We start from the raw sequence: 22,108 nt of genomic DNA on the forward strand, positions 1-22,108 counted from the left end.
GGAGGTTTGAGACAAAATTCTGTACAGTAAGCATGCTGGTGTGTTGCAGTGGCAGGCAACTGGAAGTTCAGTGCTTTATTTAGGGTCAGAGTGTAGGTGCTGTCTAAAGAAATGTCACCCAGTCGACATTTCTTCCCCCCCAGTGTCAAGACCACATTATGAGCAGTGAACACAGTTGAACAGATTGAGTGAAGTGCAGATAAACCACTATTTCACTTGGAAAGTGTGGTCGGCAGCACCGTACAGTAAGGAAGGAAGAAGTAAATTGGCAAGTGTTGCACTTTTTAAACATGTTATAGGAAGGTGCTGTGGGAGTATAGGGAGGTGTTGGGATTTTTGGAGGAGTGGACAAAGTTGTCCCAGAGGGAACAGTCCCTGCAACATGCGGACGAGGGAAGGGGAATGTGTGTCTGATGGTAACATCCTGATTGAAAAAGTGGCAGAAAAACATGACTAATGTTCCTTTAAATGCAGATGCCAGCGGTATGGAAAGTCAGGACCCTATCAGTGTTGTGCAAGAGAAGAAACCATCTGAGTTTCTCCAACAATTTCTGTTTTCATTTCAGATCTGCAGCATCCACAATTTTTTTATATTCATTTCTTATATTTGTTAAGATAGCATGAGGACATTTAATGTATGTATTAAGTTATGCTTTCATGTAAAAAGGTGACTGCTAACAAATGCTTAACTTTTAAGCAATTAGCCCTCAATACATTATTTCAACCATGTGCATAACAGTGGAATGACTTTGGGGATAGCAGCCCAATGGAAATATTACTGGACCAGTGATACACGGGCAGGAGGTAAGTTCCACCCTGGAAATTGGAAGGAATTTAAATTCAAATCATAATAAAATGCTGTTATCAGTGATGGTCATAGAACTACGAGATTGGTTATTATGGCTATTCTGCTTCACGAATGTCCCAAGGGAAGGACATACGCCACCCAGACCTTCAAAAGGCTCCAGACTGAGCACAATGTTGCTCAACAAAACATACCTTGTAAATATCGGAAGAAGCCAGTACTTCCCTTGGTCTCCATACACCTGTTTTAAATTTTTGGTAAATCCCAAGCTAAATCCATTCTTGTCAGGGCCATTTCGGAACACTGGTGCACGGAAAGCCTCTGGAGTGAAAAAGTACTCAGTTAGTAGTATATCAATGTTTTCTTCAAAGTAGTAATACAAATATACCAAGACAGATATAACTAGTCTCTTTCCATTAACAAAACAGATAATGTTTTACTTCATTATCATTGGCTGCATTGCAGCTGCAAAAATCAGTGCTTCAATTCTATTCCAATTGTCAGAATAAATTTGTACGCAGTTAAAGACCATCTTACCTATCGTTGACCTATTTTTGCTGACTAGCCAGCAGTGGTAACTGAAGAGTGATAGTAGACTGATGAAGAACATGGCCGCCACAAAGAAAAGAAACAAGACATGGAATTTTGCATGAGTATCAGGCAGGTCACCCTACAAGAAGCAAAACAAAAATCAGCTATAAGTTTGGATGTAAGCCTGGCACCTGGCAGTCAGATATTATATCATCATATCTATTTCAGATCTCAACTACTATTTACAGATAAATAATCCATAACTGAACTCTTCCACTTAAAAATGACCAGAAACGGTTTTTCAATATTTTCAGCCGTTCAGTAATGTATCAAGTTGTATTCATAAAAACCAATTATTAAATACAATACCAGTGACTTGAGCCGTTTACAGCTTTTTCCTGGAATAAAGCTGACATTTGTTGAATCACATCATTTCTTATATAATTACATCATGTTCAAAATACAATTGAAAAACAAAAAATGCTCACTCATTACACACGTATCCGATTATCTAGCCTGTTCACTTCTCTCAGGTGATGCACCAACTGCAGCCTAAAGGTATGCAACTCATCTATCCATCTACACCAGTCTTCATCTGGCCTCGCTATAGGTGCAGGAACAGCTTTGCTCAGAAGATCTTTCAGTTCATTTCTCTATCTACAATGGTGAGATTGCTGCTATGCACTTGGCGCATCCTCAAGAAGAAATTTAGAAGGTTCCAGTCCAAACTACATCATAAATGCATTCTACTAAATAAGCCAGCATAACATTTAGAATTTAAACACAAACTTTAAGATTTTGTAACTTGAAATATAGTAGAAACATGCTGCACAAAAAATGAACACTTGGTACATCCAGTAACAGTGGGATGTGGGAGGGAATAAAACAATGGCTTTATTTTCCATACTGCTGAGTTACTGATAACTGTGTGATATAACTATGGGCTATGTTAAAAGTTATAGGTTATAGAGGTCAGGCATACAAGGAGAAAATAGAAGTTTATCCAACTGGTGAAGCAGCAGTAAAGGAAAAACATTATGGAAATGGATTTAATGCAGTTTGTTGTGGCTGGACCAACTTGATTGAGAGGGGGCCACATGTCTGTGTCTTGGTTAGAAATGACTTAAGTTGATGGTAGGAACTGGTCCGAGCTTGCTCATTAAAGGTTGTTAATTAGGCTCATTACTGAGCTAACTGACATCTCCTAATTCCTCAGCATGACAAAACTTAATGTGATTTAGGGATTACATGTAAGTGGGCTGACTTTGCCAAGGCCACGAGGCTAACTCTAGGGGAAAGGGAGGGAATTTGGATTATTGGTGTTGGTTATCAGTGTAGGGAGGGGCAAAGTCACAGAGTGATTGGGGTTCATTTTTATAGTAATGCCAGGTGTTACAGCAGGTTTTAATTCCTCTAGATCTTCCTGGCTAAATGTATGGTAAATAAGATCCAGCCATCTGAAGGTTCTCTCACTCAGATTTAGGACTTTTCAGAGGGTTATGGACACCAGAAGTTTCACCTTTCTAGGCAATTACCACATAGTTAGTAAATCAGGACTTCCGGAAGAGCCTGAAGCATTACATGCCCCAACAAGTCTATGTAAAAGTAATCAGTCTCTGATACCTTTGTTTCATTTTTTTTTTCCTGTCTCTCCTTCTCCATTATATTACTTCCATGGACTGTTGTTGCTTTACTTTATTCTCATCTGCTTGCCTTTTAATTTCAGGTTGGAGTTGATTTGTCCGTGAGGGAAATGAGCTGACAACGGTTGCAGACAACAACTTGATCTGCATTACCAAAGCAAAAGGATCAAGGAACAAAGAAAATTACAGCACAGGAACAGGCTTGTGCCGATCCAGATGCTCTTATCTAAACCTGTCACCTATTTTCCAAGGATTTGTATCCCTCTGCTCCCTGCCCATTCATGTATCTGTCTAGATACATCTTAAATGAGGCTAATGTGCCTGCCTCTACCACCTCCACTTGCAATGCATTCCAGGCACCCTCCATCCTCTGTGTAAGGAACTTTCAGCACATATCTCCCTTAAACCTTTCCCCTCTCACCTTGAAATAATTACTAGGGGTCACTGAGTCCCCCACTGTGGGGGAAAAAGCTTCTTACTATCCACCCTGTCTATAGCTCTCATGATTTTGTAGACCTCAATCAGGTCCCCCATCAACCTCCAATGTAAATAATCCTAATCTACTCAACCTCTCTTCATAGCTCGCACCCTCCATACCAGGCAACATCCTGGTGAACGTCCTCTGCACCCTCTTCAAAGCATCTACATCCTTTTGGTAATGTGGCAACCAGAACTGTACGCAGTATTCCAAATGTAGTCGCACAAAAGTCCTATACAACTGTACTCAATACCCTGTCTGATGAATGAAAGCATGCCATATGCCTTCTTGATCACTCCATCCACCTGCGTTGCCACCTTCAGGGTACAACTGACCTGAACACCCAGATCTCTTTGTGCATCAATTTTCCCAGGGCTTTTCCATCTACCGTATAGTTCACTCTGGAATTAGATCTTCCAAAATGCATCACCTTGCATTTGCCTGAACTGAACTCCATCTGCCATTTTTCCGCCCAACTCTCCAATCTATATTCTGCTGCATTCTCCAATAGTCCTCTTCACTATCTGCTACTCCACCAATCTTAGCATCATCTGCAAACTTGCTAATCAGACTATCTTTACCTTTCTCAAAATCATTTATGTAAATCACAAACAACAGTGGTCCTAACACAGTTCTTCATTTTGAGAAACTCCCTCCCACTACAACCCTCTGCCTCCTGTTGTCCAGCCAGTTCTCTATCCATCTAACTATTACATCCTGGACCCCATGCAACTTCACTTTCTCCATCAGCCTACCATGGGGAACCTTATCAAACACCTTACTGAAGTCCATGCATATGATATCCATAGCCCTTCCCTCATCTATCAACTTTGTCACTTCCTCAAAGAATTCTATCAAGTTGTTAAGACATGGCCTTCCCTGCACTAAACCATGCTGCCTCTCACTAATAAGCCCATTTTCTTCCAAACGTAAATAGATCCTATCCCTCAGTATCTTCTCCAGCAGCTTCCCCACCACTGGTGTCAGGCTCACTGGTCTATAACCACCTGGATTATCCTTGCTACCCTTCTTAAACAAGGGGACAACATTAGCAATTCTCCAGTCCTCCAGGATTTCACCTGTGCTCGAGGATGCTGCAAAGATATCTGCTAAGGCCCCAGCTATTTCCTCTCTTATTTCCCTCAGTAACCTGGGATAGATCCCATCCAGACCTGGGGGACTTGTCCACCCTAATGCCTTTTAGAATACCCAACACTTCCTCCCTCTTTATGCTGACTTGACCCAGGATAATCAAACGTCTATCCCTAACATCAACATCCATCATGTTCCTCTCCTCGGTGAATACCAACACAAAGTACTCATTATGAATCTCACTCATTTTCTCTGACTCCTCTCATAACTTCCCTCCTTTGTCCTTGAGTTTGCCAACCCTTTCTCTCTTTACCCTCTTGCTCCTCATGTACGAATAAAAGGCTTTGGGATTTTCCTTAACCCTGTTTGCTAAAGACATTTCATGATCTCTTTTAGACCTCTTAATTCCTCGTTTCAGATTGGTAATATTCTTCTAAAACTTTGTCTGTTTCCAGTCACCTAGATCTTATGCATGCTTCCTTTTTCCTCTTGGCTAGTCTCACAATTTCACCTGTCATCCATGGTTCCCTAATCCTGTCCTTTCTATTCTTCATTTTCACAGGACATGTCTGTTCTGCACTCTAATCAACCTCTCTTTAAAAGCCTCCCACATATCAAATATGGATTTATCCTCAAACAGCTGCTCCCAATCCACATTTCCCAGCTCCTGCCGAATTTTGCTAGAGTTGGCCTTCCCCCAATTTAGCACTCTTCCTTTAGGGCCACATTCGTCTTTGTCCATGAGTATTGTAAAACTTATGGAATTGTGATCACTATTCTCAAAGTAATCCCCCACTGAAACGTCAACCACCTGGCCGGGCTCATTCCCCAACACCAGGTCCAGTATGGCCCCTTTCCGAGTTGGACTACTTACATACTGCTCTAGAAAACCCTCCTGGATGCTCCTTACAAATTCTGCTCCATCTAAACCCCTAACACTAAGTGAATCCCAGTCAATGTTGGGAAAATTAAAATCTCCCATCACCACCACCCTGTTGCTCCTACAATCTTTCCACAATCTGTCTACAATCTGTCGACATATTTGTACCTCTATCTCACGCTCACTGTTGGAAGGCCTGTAGTACAGCCCCAACATTGTTACCACATCCTTCCTATTTTTGAGCTCTGCCCATATTGCCTCATTGCTAGACTCCTCTGTGGTGCCCTCCTTCAGCACAACTGTGATATCCTCTTTGACCAGTAATGCAATTTCTCCGCCCCTTTTACCTTCCTCTCAATCCCGCCTGAAGCATCTATATCCTGGGATATTTAGTTGCCAATCTTGCCCTTCCCGCAACCAAGTCTCAGTAACAGCAATAACATCAGATTCCCAGCTACTAATCCAAGCCCTAGGTTCATCTGCCTTATCTACTACACTTCTTGCATGAAAACAAATAACCTCAGACCACCAGCCCCTTTGCGTTCATCGTCTGCTCTCTGCCTATTCTTCCCCTTAGTCAAACTGACTTCATTATTTAATTCCTTACAGGCTTTAGTTACTACCTCTTTACTGTCCAATAACCTCATTTGGTTCCCACACCCCCTGCCACATTAGCTTAAGCCCTCCCCAACAGGATTAGCAAAAACAGCCCCTCGGACATTGGTTCCAGTCCTGCCCAGGTGTAGATCATCCGATTTGTAATAGTCCTACCTCCCCCAGAGCCGGTACCAATGTCCCAAAAATCTGAACCCCTCCCTCCTGCACCATCTCTCAAGCCATTCATTTATCCTGCCTATTCTTCCATTTCTACACTGATTAGCACATGGCACAATCCCGAGATTGCTACCTCTGAGGTCCCACATTTTAACTTGTCTCCTAACTCCATAAATTCTGCTTGTAGGTCCTCATCCAGTTTATTATCTATATCACTGGTGCATATATGCACCACAACAGCTGGCTGTTCACCCTCCATCTTCAGAATGTCCTGCAGTTGATTCTGAACCGTGCACCTGGGAGGCAACATACCACTTGGGAGTTTTGTTTTCAACCTCCCCTTACAATCGAATCCCCTATGACGATAGCCCTTTCACTCTTTTTCCCGCCCTTCTCTACAGCTGAGCCAGCCATGGTGCCATGAACTTGCCTTCCCCCGGTGAGCCATCTCCCCCAACAGTATCCAAAGTGGTATACCTGTTTTGGAGGGAGATGACCTCAGGGGACACCTGCAGTGCCCATGTGCTTTTTCTCTGTCTTTTGGTCACCCATTCCGTTTCTCCCTCAGCAATCCTAATCTGTGGTGCGACCAATTTGCTAAATGTGCTATCCACGATTTCCTCAGCATCGCGGAATCTCTAAAGTGAGTCAATTCGCAGCTCCAGAGCTGTCACGCGGTCTAACAAGAGCTGCAGCTGGACACACTTCCTGTATGTGTAGAAGTCAGGGACATCAGCAGTGTCCCTGAGCTCCTACATTGAGCAAGAGCGTAATACGGGTCTAGGATCTCACTTGAAGAAGGTATCCCTCTTTTCCACCACTGTACAGCTCCTACTCACTCACATTACCAGTACTTACTTCAACAGTATCTTCATTCCTTTACCTCTTGCTGCAAACTACCAACTCAACTCGTGTACCCCTTCAATTGTTATTCACCCACAATCTTTAAACTTCCACCCACGTTCATTTGTTTCTCCATGCCTTCTGGGATGGTGCAGCAGATTTTAATTCTTTTAGATTTTCCTGGCTAAATTTTAAGTCAGTCAGTAAACAGTGTTTAACCATCATCCCTTCTAAGGTTTTGGAGCAGATCTGTAGTTAGAGTTGAGGTTGGTTGCCTCACCGAGCTGGTTTGTTGTTTTGCAGATGTTTCGTTACCATGCTTGGTAACATCCTCAGGGCAGCCACCGATGAAGCATCAGTGTGTTTTCCCACCTGGTTTCTAAACTCTGGGGTCTGTTGAGATGGATTGCCTCACTTCTGATTTTCCTTCGTAGTGGAATGTATATGGGGTCGAGTTCAATGTGTTTATTAATAACATGCTTCATGGAGTGCCACACTTCCAGGAATTCTCGTGCTTGTCTCTGTCTAGCCTGTCCCAGGATCTTGATGTTGTCCCAGTCGAAGTCAGGGTTCTCCTTGTCCATGTGGATTGGACTTCGAATGGGACAACACCAAGATCCTGGGACAGGCTAGGCAGAGACAAGCACGAGAATTCCTGGAAGCATGCTATTAGTAAACACATTGAACTCGGCCCTATACACATTCCACTAAGAAGGAAAACCGCAAGTGAGGCAATCCATCTCAACAGACCCCAGAGTTTAAAAGCCAGGCGGGAAAACACACTAACGCTTCACCGGAGGCTGCACTGATGATGTTACCAAGCATGGTAACGAAACGTCTGCAAAACAACAAACCGGCTCGGCGAGCCAACCAACATCAACATCTCCCCTTCTCATTCAATGGTGTTATCATCACTGAAACCCTACTATCAACACCCTGGGGTTCATCATTGACTAGGAGCTGAACTCGACGAGCCATATAAATACTGTTGCTCCAATAGCAAGTCAGGGCTGAGAATCCTGTAGTGAGTAACTCAACCCCCAATTCCCAAAACCTGTCCACCATCCACAAGGCATAAATCAGGAGTGTGATGGAATACTCCCAACTTGCCTGGATGAGTGCAGTTCCAATAACACTCAAGAAGCTTGACTTCATCCAGGACGAAGACGACATTTGACTGGCACGAAGTCCACAAACATCCATTCCCTCCAACACCAATGCTCACTAGAAGCATTGTGTACTACCTACAAGATGCTGTGCAGAACTTCACTCCTGTTCCTTTGCTAGCACTTTCCAAACCATCAGCTTCTTCCATCTGGAAGGACAAGGGCAGCAGATACACAGGCACACCATTAACAGCGAGTTCCCATTCAAACCACTCATCCTCTGATTTGGAAATATAACAAATATTTCTTCAGCATCACCAGGTCAAAGTGCTAGAACTCTGTCCCTAATAGCATTGTAGGTCAATTACCGACATGGACTACAGTGGTTCAAGATGACAGTTTATATCACGTTCTCATAGGCAACTGGGGATGGGCAGTAAATGCTGCCACTGACAGCAATGCCCACATTGCAAGAATTAATAAAAAGTTCTCAAAATTAGTTGCATTCAAAGCTCATCTTTTAAAAATGTCCAATTAGAATAAGGAAAGAAATTGACTGTTCCTTGTCTCTCTCGAAATTGGAATTAGTGTTTCTCAAGTGTGCACAATTCGCACTGATTTTTCCGGCTGATGAAATAGAGTCTAGGATTTGCTGATTGGCCCCAACATGTTAAATTTTTGAAACTAAAGTAACAACAGCATTCTCTCTCTAAACTCTTGTTTTAATCTACCTCTTTCTTCAGGTTAATACTTTCAAACCTGCAACCACTATCAACTGAAAGACAAAGGAAGCAAACGCACGGGAGCACAACTAATTGTAAGCCACCCTCCAAGTCTTTCACGATCCTAACTTGGAGCTATACGGCCATTCCTTCACTGTTGCTGGATAAAGGTCTTCGGATTCTCTTAACAGCAATGTGGTACATCTACCCCATGTCCCCTGCAGAAATTCAAGGTGGTAGCCAACCGCCAGTTTCTCATGGAAAACCAGAGATAGGCAGTAATTGCTGGCTGAGCCAGCGGCGCCCACATCCGATGAAAGAATAAAACAAATCACAGAACACAAAATAAAACTTACGTAGGAATGCCGAATGCTCTCACAAACAGTTTCATTTTAACCAAATATGCAGTGTCACTACTGTTCCAAACAATGAGCTGGAGGAAGACGAGACTTAAAGCAAATTGTCTATGAACAATGCTAAGCAGAACATATGAAAGGAATTAGAAACATCACTTGATAAAAAGCAGCATGATTCCTATTGGAAAATTCAGTGAGAGCAGTTTAGTTATACAATACAAATTGTGTATATAAGTGTTATAATTGGCAAGTGATTTCACTACATGCATTCATAAAAAAAAAACAAATTTTTACAGATAAGATTTTGGCACATTCCTCTTATTTTTCAAATTTATTTTGGAATCGTCCGTGGAATGTGGGCTTTGCTGGCTGAGTCAGCATTTATTGATCATCTCAAAATGCCCTGGTGAAGGTGATGGTGAGCTGCCTTTTAAAGCTGCTGCAATCTTTGGGGTCAGGCACACTTACTTGCTGTCACGGAGGGAGTTTCAGGATTTTTGCCTCAGTGACAAGGATATCACAATTTCATTCCTCTTTCAAAGTATGGACTGTGTTGTTAGAACAGAAACTTGCAGGTGGATGTTATTCTATGCATCTAATGCCCTCATCTTTCTACAAGTTAGAAATTGCTGGTTTGGAAGATGCTGTCTGAGGAGATTTGGCAAGATCCTGCAGAGCATCTTTTCAAAGATACACATTGCTGCTATTATGCATTGGTGGTGAAGGGAGTAACTGTTAAGGGGGGGGGGGGGATAGTGTGCCAATTAAGCAGCTTTGTCTTGGATGGTGTTGAACTTCTTCAATGTTGCTGGCTCTGCACCCATTCAGGGAAATCCAGAGTATTCAACCATGTCTCTGGCTTGTGACTTGTGGATGGTGGACAAGCAATGGGGAGTCAGAGGGTGATTTACTTGCCACAGAATTCCTAGCTCCTAATCTGCTCTTGTAACCTCAGAATTTATATGGATTTGTTTAGTTTCTGACCAATGTAAGCCCTAGGATGTTAATGGTGAGGGATCCAACAATAGTAATGCCAAAGAATGACATGGGATCATTGTTGCAGATGGTCAATGCCTGGTGCAAAAGTTGCGGGCCCCTTATCAGCCCAAGCCTGGATGATGTTCATGGACGTGCCTTAGAATCTTTATCGTGAATGGCACTGAACACTGCCTTTGATAAGCCTCACCATGCTGACTTTGTGGTGGAACAAAAAATATTCGGAAGCAGTTGAAGATGGTCAGGCCAAACACACCAACTGTACAAAATTTTTTCCTGATTCCCATTGACTCCAGCTTTTGTAGAACTCCTTGATGCCATAAATGTCAAATGCCGCCTTGATATCAAGGGTCTTATCTCACCTCACCTCAGTTCAGTTCAGTTCTTCTGTTCATGTTTGGAACAAGGCTGCTATGAGATCAGTGGCTAAGTAGCTCTTGCAGAAGCAGAAACAAAGCGTCGGTGAGCAAGTTATCCCTTAGCAAGTGCTGCTTGATAGTGCTGTCGATGGACCCTTCCATCACTTTGCTGATGATCAAGAGCAGATTGATAGGTGGTTTATTGGCTGGGTTGGATTCATCCTGCATTTTTTGGCTGGACATACCTGGGAGTTTTTTCAGGTTATTGGGAAGATACCAGTGTTGCTGAGTTGGAACAACTTGGCTAGGACATGGTTAGGTCTGAGGCTTCAGGTTAATTGTTAACTGTCATGCCCATAATCTTTGCACTTTAAAGTATCTTCAGTTGTTTCAGTGAACAGAATTGATCGCATAGTACCATCTATGATGCTGGGGATCTCGGGAAGAGGTTGAAATGGATCATCTACTTGGCATAGCTGGCTGAAAATACTCAGTTTTGCACTGTGCAATGCTGTGCTCCTCATTGTTGAGGATAGGATATTTGTGGAACCTCCTCCTCCTGTTGGTTGCTGAGTTTTCCACCATCATTCATGATTAGATGTAACATGTTTGCAGAATTTAAGGATAATCCACTGTCTGTGGGGTTCAGCTTCACCAGGCTAACTCCTCATTTTTAGACACACCTGGTGCCTCTCTTGGCATGTCCTCCTTCACTCTTTGTTGAACCAGAATTGATCTCCTGACTTGACAATAATGGGAGACTGGTCACTGAATACAATTTTAATGCTTCTGATGGCTCACAGTATGTACATTCAGTTACAAGTCGCCAGATCTTTTCTAAACCTGTCCCATTTAACACAATGGTAGTGTCACACAACACAATGGAGGGTATTCTCAATGTGAATTCAGGATTTCATCTCCACAAGGATTGTGCTGTGGTCACTTCTGCCAAAGCTGTTATGGACAGCGGTATCTGTGACAGACAGACTGGTGAGGATGAAGTTAAGTACGTTTTTCCCTTTGTAAGCTCCTTCACCATCAATTGCAGAATCAGTCCAGCAGTTACAAACCATAGGACTTTACCAGCTTGGTTCAAAATGGCCCTGTCAAGTCATTATTGGCAAGGGTCATCAATGTCCCCCACAGCACATTCAGTGCCATCCTCAGTACTTTATCCAAGTAGTGTTTAAAATGAAGAACTACTTCATCACCTAACTGGGGCAGCAGGTAGTAATCAGGAGATTTCCTTGCTCCTGTCTAACCTGATGACAGTTCTAACTGGAGCCTAGAATCCATTTTGAAGACTCCTTGGGAAACTTACTCTGTCAATTTGCACAAAGGCATCTGTACAGAGTTTGCTAATTGAAACATAACATCAATACAGCTGTCTGATTAGGTCCTTTACATCCTGGGAATTTAACACACATTTTTAATCAAACAGACTGCACAACTAAAATTCATCTCAGAGTTGGGCTTCTGGTCCTGCAGCATGTTATTTGAGCAAATAAGATTACACTTCATTGAAAAAAGATGACTTCTGAATGCTCAAAATATCTGGAAATCCTTTAAAACATTTCCATCAGTTAGTAATATGTTTATTGTTAAAATACATCACAGTGATGGATGTATATTTTCAAGAATACTGTCACAAACTCATTTCTAGACAGGAGTAAGAACTTTGCAATATTTCAATGCCTTTTGATTCCAGTCCTAAAAGAGAGGTTTAAATTTCACCTGGGAGTTGAATTTTCATAACTTACCAGGAAAAAGGCTGAATTTTCAACAATGAATTGTTTGCCATCACTCATATTCAGAAAATCAACAAAAACTCTGAAGGCATGTTTAGGTTAAAAAACGTTGGGGCAAAACTTTCCGGACTTAAAACATCTGACAGGCAATTACCCTGTTTGTTGGTAAAACTCTTGAATATTCTTAGCTCTAACTAAAGTTGCAGACATCTGGTACTTACCTGGTGGTTAGCAAAGAAAAATCAGATAAATTAAAACTCCGCCATGCATATGGGTAACTAAACAACTGATCTCCATCATTGTCTCCATGTCTTAATTATCCACCATTCTACCCATTCCTGACCTGACTCGATGCCCCAGACTACCTTACTAACCCATCACCTGACCACATTCTCCACTTGCAACTTTACCTCACTCGCCCACTGATCACTACCTCTCACAGCTCACATATCCAACATCTCATTCATCCATTCTCCCATTCACCAACATTCAGACTGGACTTGTAAATTTACCACATAGAACCTTGTGTCAATAAAAGGGATATGTCTGCTTTTCCATAGCTACTCCATTCCAAGAGTACGGTGATGCTCACTGCACATTTCTGTGAAAGCTGAACTTGGAAGAAAGGGTCAGCAGCACTGAATAAAGGGAATTAGGGCACAGGAATCCAACTGTCAGTGTTGCTGCTTGAGAGATCAGGACCACTCCCTTATAGTTGTGTTGATCCACCTGTAAGAGCACTGCAAACAATTTAAAATAAAAATTCATGGGATGTTGTCATGGGTAGTTGGGCCAGCATTTATTACTCATCCCTAACTGACCTTGAGAATGTGATGATGAGCTGCCTTCTTAAACTACCATACTTCATTTAGTGTAGGTGCATCTACGATACCATTAGGTAGGGAATTTGAGGGTTTTGATCAAGCAACATTGATGGAATAGGGTTTAAAGGAATTTTGAGCATAACTACAGTGTGTCTGGGTCTCCTCAATTTTAAATGCATCCATCAAACAGTGTGAATCACCTCGCAAAACTGATACACCCCACACTTTCAAAACAAGAATATCTTCTTGATCAAGGTACGGTGAAATATTAGGCGTGGCAGGAAGTAATGTCATTTTTCTGGTCCTTTGGTTACAAATTTATATTTGAATCATACTGCTAAGACAGGTTCTGTATTTTCTGATTCCTTAAACTCATGCCGTAAAACAGATCCAGTCAGATCAAAAATTTAAACACTTCTTTGATTGCAGGTTCTTAAACATCTGCATAATATACATCAACGATGGCTAAATAAATTAGACTTAAATGAAAATATATACTGATGTGACTGAGTTTACTAATTTAGGTCCAGTTTAAGATTAGGTTTACTCTACTGAGAATAGCAAGATTCTTGAACACATATTGACATTATAAAAATGGAAAATACATCGGAAACATATTCTGGTCAAAAATTTGATTGTGCCCAAACAGGGGACTCCAGGTAAATGTTTTTAGTAAAGGTTATCTAATCACATATCGAAACTGAATAGATTTTGCAAACAAAAAACTTCAGGTTTCATTTAAAAAACACTCAAAATCAGGCAGTAATTCACTTTGAGTCACATGCAACGTACAACTTTAATTCCATCACTTTCAATACCAGAAGTTCACTAAATAAGGAATGCAATTGCATTTTACCTTTGGGCACTTCACTGATGATTTCCTGCGACAAAGCTATATGCAAATAAAGACACTTTGATGAAAACCAGATCAATTAATTGATTCATCTGCCATGCAAAGAGGCATGGATGGGATGGGATGGGATGGGAAGGGAAGGACGAATCATGAATTTGTCTATTATTTGTGTATAAAAAAGCCATTTGAAAACTGAACAACCTATCATGTCACCTGTTTCTGGATGTAGGACATCTTTGTGCCTACAGATGAAGGAAGTTTCATTATCCAACAATAAGGACTGTAAACTAAAGGTGTATATCAATGTCATGTGACAGTATCACTGAGGGAGTTGCAGGCTTCAGCTTCGGGTAATATTGCATTCCTACCATCATATGATAATACTTAATAGCACCGCACCTATTTTTTTTTGAACAGTAAACATAGCTGCCTCAGGTGTCCACAAATTATCAGTTGGATTAATGTCCAGTTTAATCCGTTTTAAATGCTGTTGTTGGTTAGTACAAAGAACATTTTTCTGTGGTCTTCTCTGTATAGTACTGATACCTTTAGTGACTATAGGAACTTAATACCAATTATGACAGCAGGTTAACAGTTCAACTGAAAGACAATACCTCTGCTCTTGCTTAGCATTGCACTGAAATATGACAGAATCTTACGTGCTGCCAACCAGTTGTACACTCAACTGAGAATTTCAGATGCTGCCAGAGTGGTTCAGCACAACATCTTACTAAATTTGCTAGTCCAGGAGCACAGAGACCAATCATACAGCTCTTCCAACATTACCATGACTGAGATTGGGAAAACATTAAAAAACTGGTACATTTACTAGGGACACTCTTGCATCGTGATCTACAAACTTTTATTTTTCTAGACATTACTGTTGCTTTTGTTTCCTTTCTAATCAGTACATTATTTGACACAGACAACAATTAACACTGTTCCAAGTTTTTGTCAATATTTTTCTGTTAACTGCAACTTCGGAACCAACACAAGAAATCACAGTAATGCGGCTTTGGAGCTTATCATCCTTCCCACTGAAATAGCAGTTAGCACTCAGAATCTCTCTAGTATCATAAAGGTTGAGAATTCGATGCTTAGAAACTATAACTTTGAGCAAGTGTTTTCATACTGTGCAACAGTACCTTATCTTTACTTGATTGTGAGATGTATTTAAGCTTGTATTTCATTTATATAGCAACTAAATGAATGTGAATACTAATAAGAAATAACTTTTCAAACTGATAATATGTAAGTGCTTGAAGTTGGCAATACTGTAAGGATTCTATCCCGTCCTTAACCTATAGAGAATATGCTACAAACAACTGGCTCAATTAACAGATTTTAGTGAAACAATCTGGTGAAACACAAGTTGAAACTGAAATTTTTTACAAAGTATTTTAATGTTATTTTCTGGATGCCTGAAGATCTTAATCTCTCATTTATAATCAACAATAAATATACCATTGTACTGTAAAGCTTTCATGGCAAAACTATCTTAATTTATTCTTGTAGGACAGTGACCTTGTAAATAATCTTGCAACTTGCTGATTCAATAAATTAGATAGATGAATACTTCAGCACTACGCAGTTCAGAAGGCCATTTAGCTCACCAGACTGTGCCAGGTCTCAAACATCTACCAAATAGTCTCGTTTTCCTGTTCTTTCCTCATAGCCGAATGTTTATTTCCTTTCTTAGATGTCATCCAATTTCTTTTAGAAGTTAATGTTAAACTATCTATCCAAATAACGTATTTCAGATCACAAGTTAATGAGTAAAAGAAACATTCTGCATCCTGGCCTATTATTTTACAAAGTATTTGAAAAGGATGTACTTCAATTATCAAATGTCCTGCAAATGCAAGGTATAGCACTCCATGGTACAGCACACAAAATTCTGAAACCTGTGTTAAATCTCTCTTTAGTTTCTCAGTGTTAGAAGCACAATCCCAGGCTTGCCATTATCTCCAGATTAACACAACACCCCACTACTGATGCAACCGTAATAAAACTCTGCATCCTTTCTAAGGACTTGACATGGTTCCTAACGTATAGTGCTTAGAACAGAACACGCCACTCTGGCAAAGTCTAATGGGTCATTTTCTATACTTCTTTAAGGCAGCTGCTTGTTGAGTTACCTTCAAAGACTTGTGGAAATAAATCCTCTGGTTGCTGTTCCTGTACCTGCCTAAAACTGTTCCTTCACTCATGATTTTAATTTCCAAAATGCACCGCTTTACAATTCTTGGCCTTTGATTTAATCTGTTGTGCCTGTCTATTTCATCTTTCTATGTCCTAGGAAAGACTGCTAATATTCTCCACACAGCTTACTACATTTCCAAGATTTGTCTCACCTGTACATTGCTTTTGCTATTTTTTCTTTACCACTTGACTGTGAATTGGATTTTTTGGATACAGCAGTAAAACAGGTTTCTGGAGATATGCTACAAAATAGCATATAAAACCGGGCACAACTGTTGGTAATAGCAGCATAAATTCATCTGATTCCTTTATAAATAATCTACGTAAATTCAGCTATGTTCTAGATATTATTTAATTTTGAATTATAGATTCACACCATTGCCAATAGGTGACTTTTTTTCATTTTGTGACCAGTGAAAAGTGCCAGTTATATGTAATGGTGATCTATATAAAACAGTAGGTACCAGTAGAAAAGCAATATCACTATGTTAACTAACTGAAATGAGGTCAATTTTCAAGAAGAGTCACCTTAGCGACTGATTTTAAAAATTTAGCACTTAGCAAGATTACAAATCTTGATCTATAAAAATAATCAACATTTGGCACTGTGAAAATATATTGATATGCAAGGCTTACCACATCTATGTATTGCTGGTTATAAATCAAACAGGTGACACTCACAATTTTCGCTGCTACGTGACTGAGGACTAATAGCTGATGCACAATTCTATAGGAACACACGGCAAATAAGCTGAAGTCATGTAATGGTGATAATGAGGATTGCAGAATAAATTTTACATCCTTTTTGGGAGTAATGAAGGAAACATTAGTTATACAGTGACATGATATAAAAAAAAGGACTGAAAACTCTTGATGCACCAGATGAACAGCCATCATAAGCAGAATATAGTATTTGCCATTTCCCCAAATGACTTCTTCAGTTTGTCTTCAGAACTAAGCTAAGGCGTCTATTGGAGCTGTAAAGCGAAATCTCAGTGAAAATGGCTATTATCTTTCCCTCCCTTCTGCTGAACATAATAGCATGTGATTCCAAGGATACAAGCATCTCTCATATCTAGAACAATTGGTTATTCATCACTGGTCTGACCTAATGCTAAGGAGGATGATTATTCAGTGACATGGGAAATTAGAGTTAAATTTCAACTACATTTTCTTGATCTTCACACATACAGACTTTTAGCAGGTATCTTCAATCAAAAGCACTGGTTTCCCCGGGGATACACAGGTCATTAGTGCCCTACTGTCACACTCAAGATAAGAATAACACTGCCATAACCTGGCATCTAATCCTTAAGATTTAGCGCTACATCATACAATGTATTTGCTTACTGAGTCATCAGGGAATCTGGGTTCCACCCATTTTAAAATATCTTAGCTAAACAAAACATAATGACATGTAGCATTTGCAAGTGAGAAATGGAGAACTACTGATGAGTGTTACTTAGGTAAACTAAAAATGTGTATCAGTAATAAACAACAAGAAAACAATTTGCTGGAAAAGCTCAGGTCTGGCAGCATCTGTGGAGAGAAATCAGAGTTCTGAGCAAGGGTCACTGGATGCGAAATGTTAACGCTGAGTTCTATCCACAGATGCTGCCACTCCCACTGAGATTTTTCGGCAAATGCTATTTTTGTTTCTGATTTCCACATTAGCAGTTCTTTCAGTTTTTATTTATGTAAATCAATAATGAAAGCTATGTCCACTTCTGTAAGCCTACAGTCTTCCCTTGCTGACAATATTTGTTTTGCATACTAAAATATTAGAAGGTGCTCCAGTGAATGACTGTGGTTAATTGGAGGCTTCTGATTAGAACAAGACGAGGTTGTGTCTGGTTTGCTGAAAATTTGCCTGAATCTTACTTCATACACCTTACAAGTACTCAGGATTGGGATTCTAGATGTAGGCGAAAAGACTTTCAATAAAGTGGCCAAACTAAAAGTAGGCTCTACATATCTTCCCTATGCAGCTATCCTAACATATTTGAATATTTTATATTAAGGCCTTTATGATTTTATTTAGTGATTGTAAGTCTAGTGCAAAAGGCTGTAAAGGAATTTCAATGAAATACTTCTATCCAAACACTACAGACTCATTAAGGTTAAGGAACTGCTCACCATCAACAATCCTCGTCAAACTAAAACAGGTATAAAAGAGTATTCCTCAAATATCTCATTGGCATGTGTCCCATATATCAGATTGAAAAATATAACGTTCATTACCAAATTCAACAATGTGAAATGGCAATTTTTGCAAAAAAATAGGAAACCACTGACCTTTGAGGGGACTGGCTATAAGTGGTAACAGGAGTGCACCAGCTCCTTCTGAACACATTCTACAGTCTTACCCTTAATGATACATTGAGAATTGTACATACCTGTAAATATATTGATAATTCTGTATTTTATGTCAAAATGTTTAGCTTAAATGGAAAAATTAATATAGTGGGAACATTAGGAAGAAGGAATTAATGCTCAAACTTGCTAGATATGGAACTGGCATATCCTCAGTTCAACAGATAAATTAATGAACTGGCGTTCTTGGTTACTGACTACACTTCATTCAATCAATTCACAATACTTAGGTCAGCAATTCCTCCAGTTCAGTTTACCTCTCTCCAACAATAAATAGGTACTAAGAACTCCAACTAAATCATTATTAGATAAAATAGCTTAAGTTAATATTTTCTTTGCAAAAGGTTTAGATTCCTTATAAGGACTGATAAGACTCCCTCTAAATAGGAAAGGTAAGGGTGATTATTTGCTTGCTTAAATAAAATCAATTTTAGATTTGGAACATATTATAAAAATCAATCTTTCCATTAGTTCATTCCTGCTTTTAATGATTATGCCCTGCTATTTAGTTAACTTTAAATACAAAATTTGTCGTGTCATTTAAAAAAAAAATCTCTTGTGGGATGTGGATCAAATGCAAGGGTATCTGTAATATATTTGCACATTAAAAACTGCACAAGAATATTATTGCAGTAACTCTGCTAGAATGACAGATCAGGAGAACAATGATGAAAGTGGCAATGGAAAGGTTGATACAGATGTCACACAATAGTGGAAAGAAATTCATACTCAAAATGATCAAAGAATTAGCTAGTACTTAATAGCCATCAGTAATTCATCCATGTTTTAAATTGAAATTTCCACTTTATAGTTAGTGTTACTAAATATGTAGGGATAATCTCATTTAAAGCACTTGACAGAAAGAAACACAAGAAAACAAAGGAAGAAACCTTTGTATTGGGAACAGAATTAACTTGATAGATGCAGCATTAGGGCTCAAGTAGGTGCAATGGGAGTGGTCTGAGCTAGAAGTCTTGGGTTCAAGTCTCACTTGGTCCAGGGATGTGCAATAAAACCTCTGAATTGGTTTATTAGAAAATATTTAGAAATCAGTATTGGTAACCTATTTAAGTCAAAATATACATGTCTCAGATATTGCAATATGAAGAAGCTTTTGCCATGAATTTAAATAAGAAATGCATAGATAAACCTAACAAAAATGCCAGCTAAATCAAAACATCCAGTTTTGCCGATACCAGCTTCAACTTCTTGGAAACAAGAAATTTTGAAAGCTTCTTAACCCAAATTAATGTAACTTATAAACAGCAGTATTTAATATTAGAGCCCAAGGTGGAAAAAAACAGACCAATAATCAATATGTGACTGCATTGATACTGCTCAGAGCATCCTTTGAATTTGTATAATTAAAAAAACTACTTAAATCAAGACAAGATTGCATCAGACATAAGAGGTCTTGCAGTACAGAGTATTGGGACGCAAAACTTATACTGTGGATTAATACACCAACTCACTGCCAAGCATATAATCTGGTAATGGGACATGAAGACTGAAACAGCATTCACTAAAATCAAGCATCTAGGGGTGGCAAACCATGTGCTGAAATTTCTTGACAGAAATGAAGTCAGTTTGCAGTGTGATACAGTATGAGATAGGACTTGGATCATTGTAATGCAGCATGGAAAACTGGTTGCATTTGCATTAATGGCATTAACACAAACAGAACACTATGATCTGATTGATAATTTCTTGATCTCGCAAGGAATTAAGGGCTACGGGGACAGTATGGGTAAGGGGAGTTGAAATGCCCATCAGCCATGATTAAATGGCGGAGTGGAGTGGATTCGATGAGCCGAATGGCCTTACTTCCACTCCTATGTCTAATGGTCTTATGATTGGGAAAGAATACCTGCCCACTGTCTTTGCTTGCATCCATTTTCAAATCAATACCTTCTTGGAAGAGATAAAGTGATACAAAGCCACAAAGTATTTTATCTGCGAACAAAGTTGCTCTGGTTCCAGAGAAACAAGCAAGGGAACCAGATGTACATTACAGGAATGCTGTCAAGAGAAATACTCCCTACAAAGAAAACAGAGGTTGTTTTGTGTACAATCCTCCAGATTGAACAAGGAGCAGCAGCTTGAAATATTCTAGAAGCCATTAACTCAGCAGAGACATCAAATATAACAACCGCCTTATTCAAATTAACATTCCACCCAACAAGATGCAACTCTCCAAGCGCTGCAAGAAGTAGTGATGAAAGGATGGCCTGAAAGCCTAGGACACTCCTTTAGTTACAGACTCATTGGGAATACAGAAATGACCTGATATCCTTATGTTGCATGTTGTACAAAAGGAAGTAAGAGTCATTATTTGAGGAGTTGACAGTAGAGATGCCACAGTGCATCCATACAAGCCACCATGGCATTTAGTTAAATTTGAGGAAGGCAGCAGAATCACTTTACTGGCCAAACATAAGCAATTAAATATAGGACTCTGTGAGTCAGTGTTGCGGATTGTAATAGATACAAGGCTAAACAAGCTAGAGAGCTACTGATGACACATGACATTCCAGGAGTCTTCGGTTCTTTTACCCTGATAGGAAGTTTTAAAAAAAATTTTGAAAGGTAGGTGTTGCTAGTTGGGCCAACACTTATTGCCCATCCCTAGCTGCCCTTGAGAAGGTGGTGGTGAAGTGTCTTTTTGAATCACCGCAGTCCAGGGGCTGTTGGGAGATCCATAATGTTATTCAGAAAGGAATTCCAGGATTTTGACCTAATGACAATAAAACAACATATTTCCAAGTCAGGATAGCGACAGTTTGGAAGAGAAATGATTATCTTGTCACTGTAGACTATCATTTTGACTACTGGGAGGTAAAACAACTGATTTTAACAACAACCACTGGGATGATGTAATGCCTGAAAGAGCACTTCAGTTGTTACGGAATTCATGACATTGGTGATGAACAAGAATGGCCCTCTTCTCACAAGACAAGAATTCAGCTGGATTACAGAACTGAGAAATTCAACACCATACATCTTCACAGTAACCCAGTCAAATTGAAAAGCTGAGGCAGTAGAATAAAATAATAAAAAATAATTTTCAACATCAAGCAATCCAGCACAGATTGTATACAAGGCAATCCTTGAGTGGAGAAATACCCCTACAGAAGGTATGGAAAGTAGTCCAGTACAAAGACTAATGTCACACATTAACTGACATTCCAAAACCAAAAATGCTACAGAAGATGGATGTAAAACAGGCAAAGCAACAAAATCAAGGAAAATGTTGGAAGGCCAAATTTTATTTTGTCAAGTCTGAACACTGGAAAGCAGGCAAAGGTACAAATTTTCAATACTCTCAACAAGAGTCTGCACATTTGCCAATTTTTAAACCTGCACAGTAACTATGCAGGTCACCTTAATCACACGCAGTGAAAGTGAATGTCCAAACATACTGTCACAATCAATCACAGTCATCATAGCACAAATGGAGAAGCAGTTTCTTAGCTGTCAGCAGCCAATCTGGAAAATGTGAATTCACCATCCACACAGACTTTCA

The 22,108-nt window shown here is 39.8% G+C and overlaps 1 protein-coding gene across 2 annotated transcripts in view; it reads right to left on the bottom strand.

Annotated features, from left to right (window-relative positions):
- The window catches only part of LOC125453322 (palmitoyltransferase ZDHHC20-B-like), a 103,766-nt gene that overhangs the window by 14,748 nt on the left and 66,910 nt on the right, over positions 1-22,108 (bottom strand). The window contains exons 8-10 of one of the 2 annotated variants that reach the window (XM_048532729.2): positions 14,014-14,049; positions 1,343-1,475; positions 1,000-1,126 (exon numbers count right to left, since the gene is read on the bottom strand). In XM_048532729.2, coding sequence (XP_048388686.1) covers positions 1,000-1,126; positions 1,343-1,475; positions 14,014-14,049 — 296 coding nt within the window. The remainder of the gene's footprint in view (positions 1-999; positions 1,127-1,342; positions 1,476-14,013; positions 14,050-22,108) is intronic. The other variant, XM_048532731.2, reaches the window with a different exon arrangement.

This window comes from Stegostoma tigrinum, chromosome 6 (genome assembly GCF_030684315.1).
Source record: "Stegostoma tigrinum isolate sSteTig4 chromosome 6, sSteTig4.hap1, whole genome shotgun sequence".
Taxonomy (NCBI): Eukaryota; Metazoa; Chordata; class Chondrichthyes; order Orectolobiformes; family Stegostomatidae; genus Stegostoma; species Stegostoma tigrinum.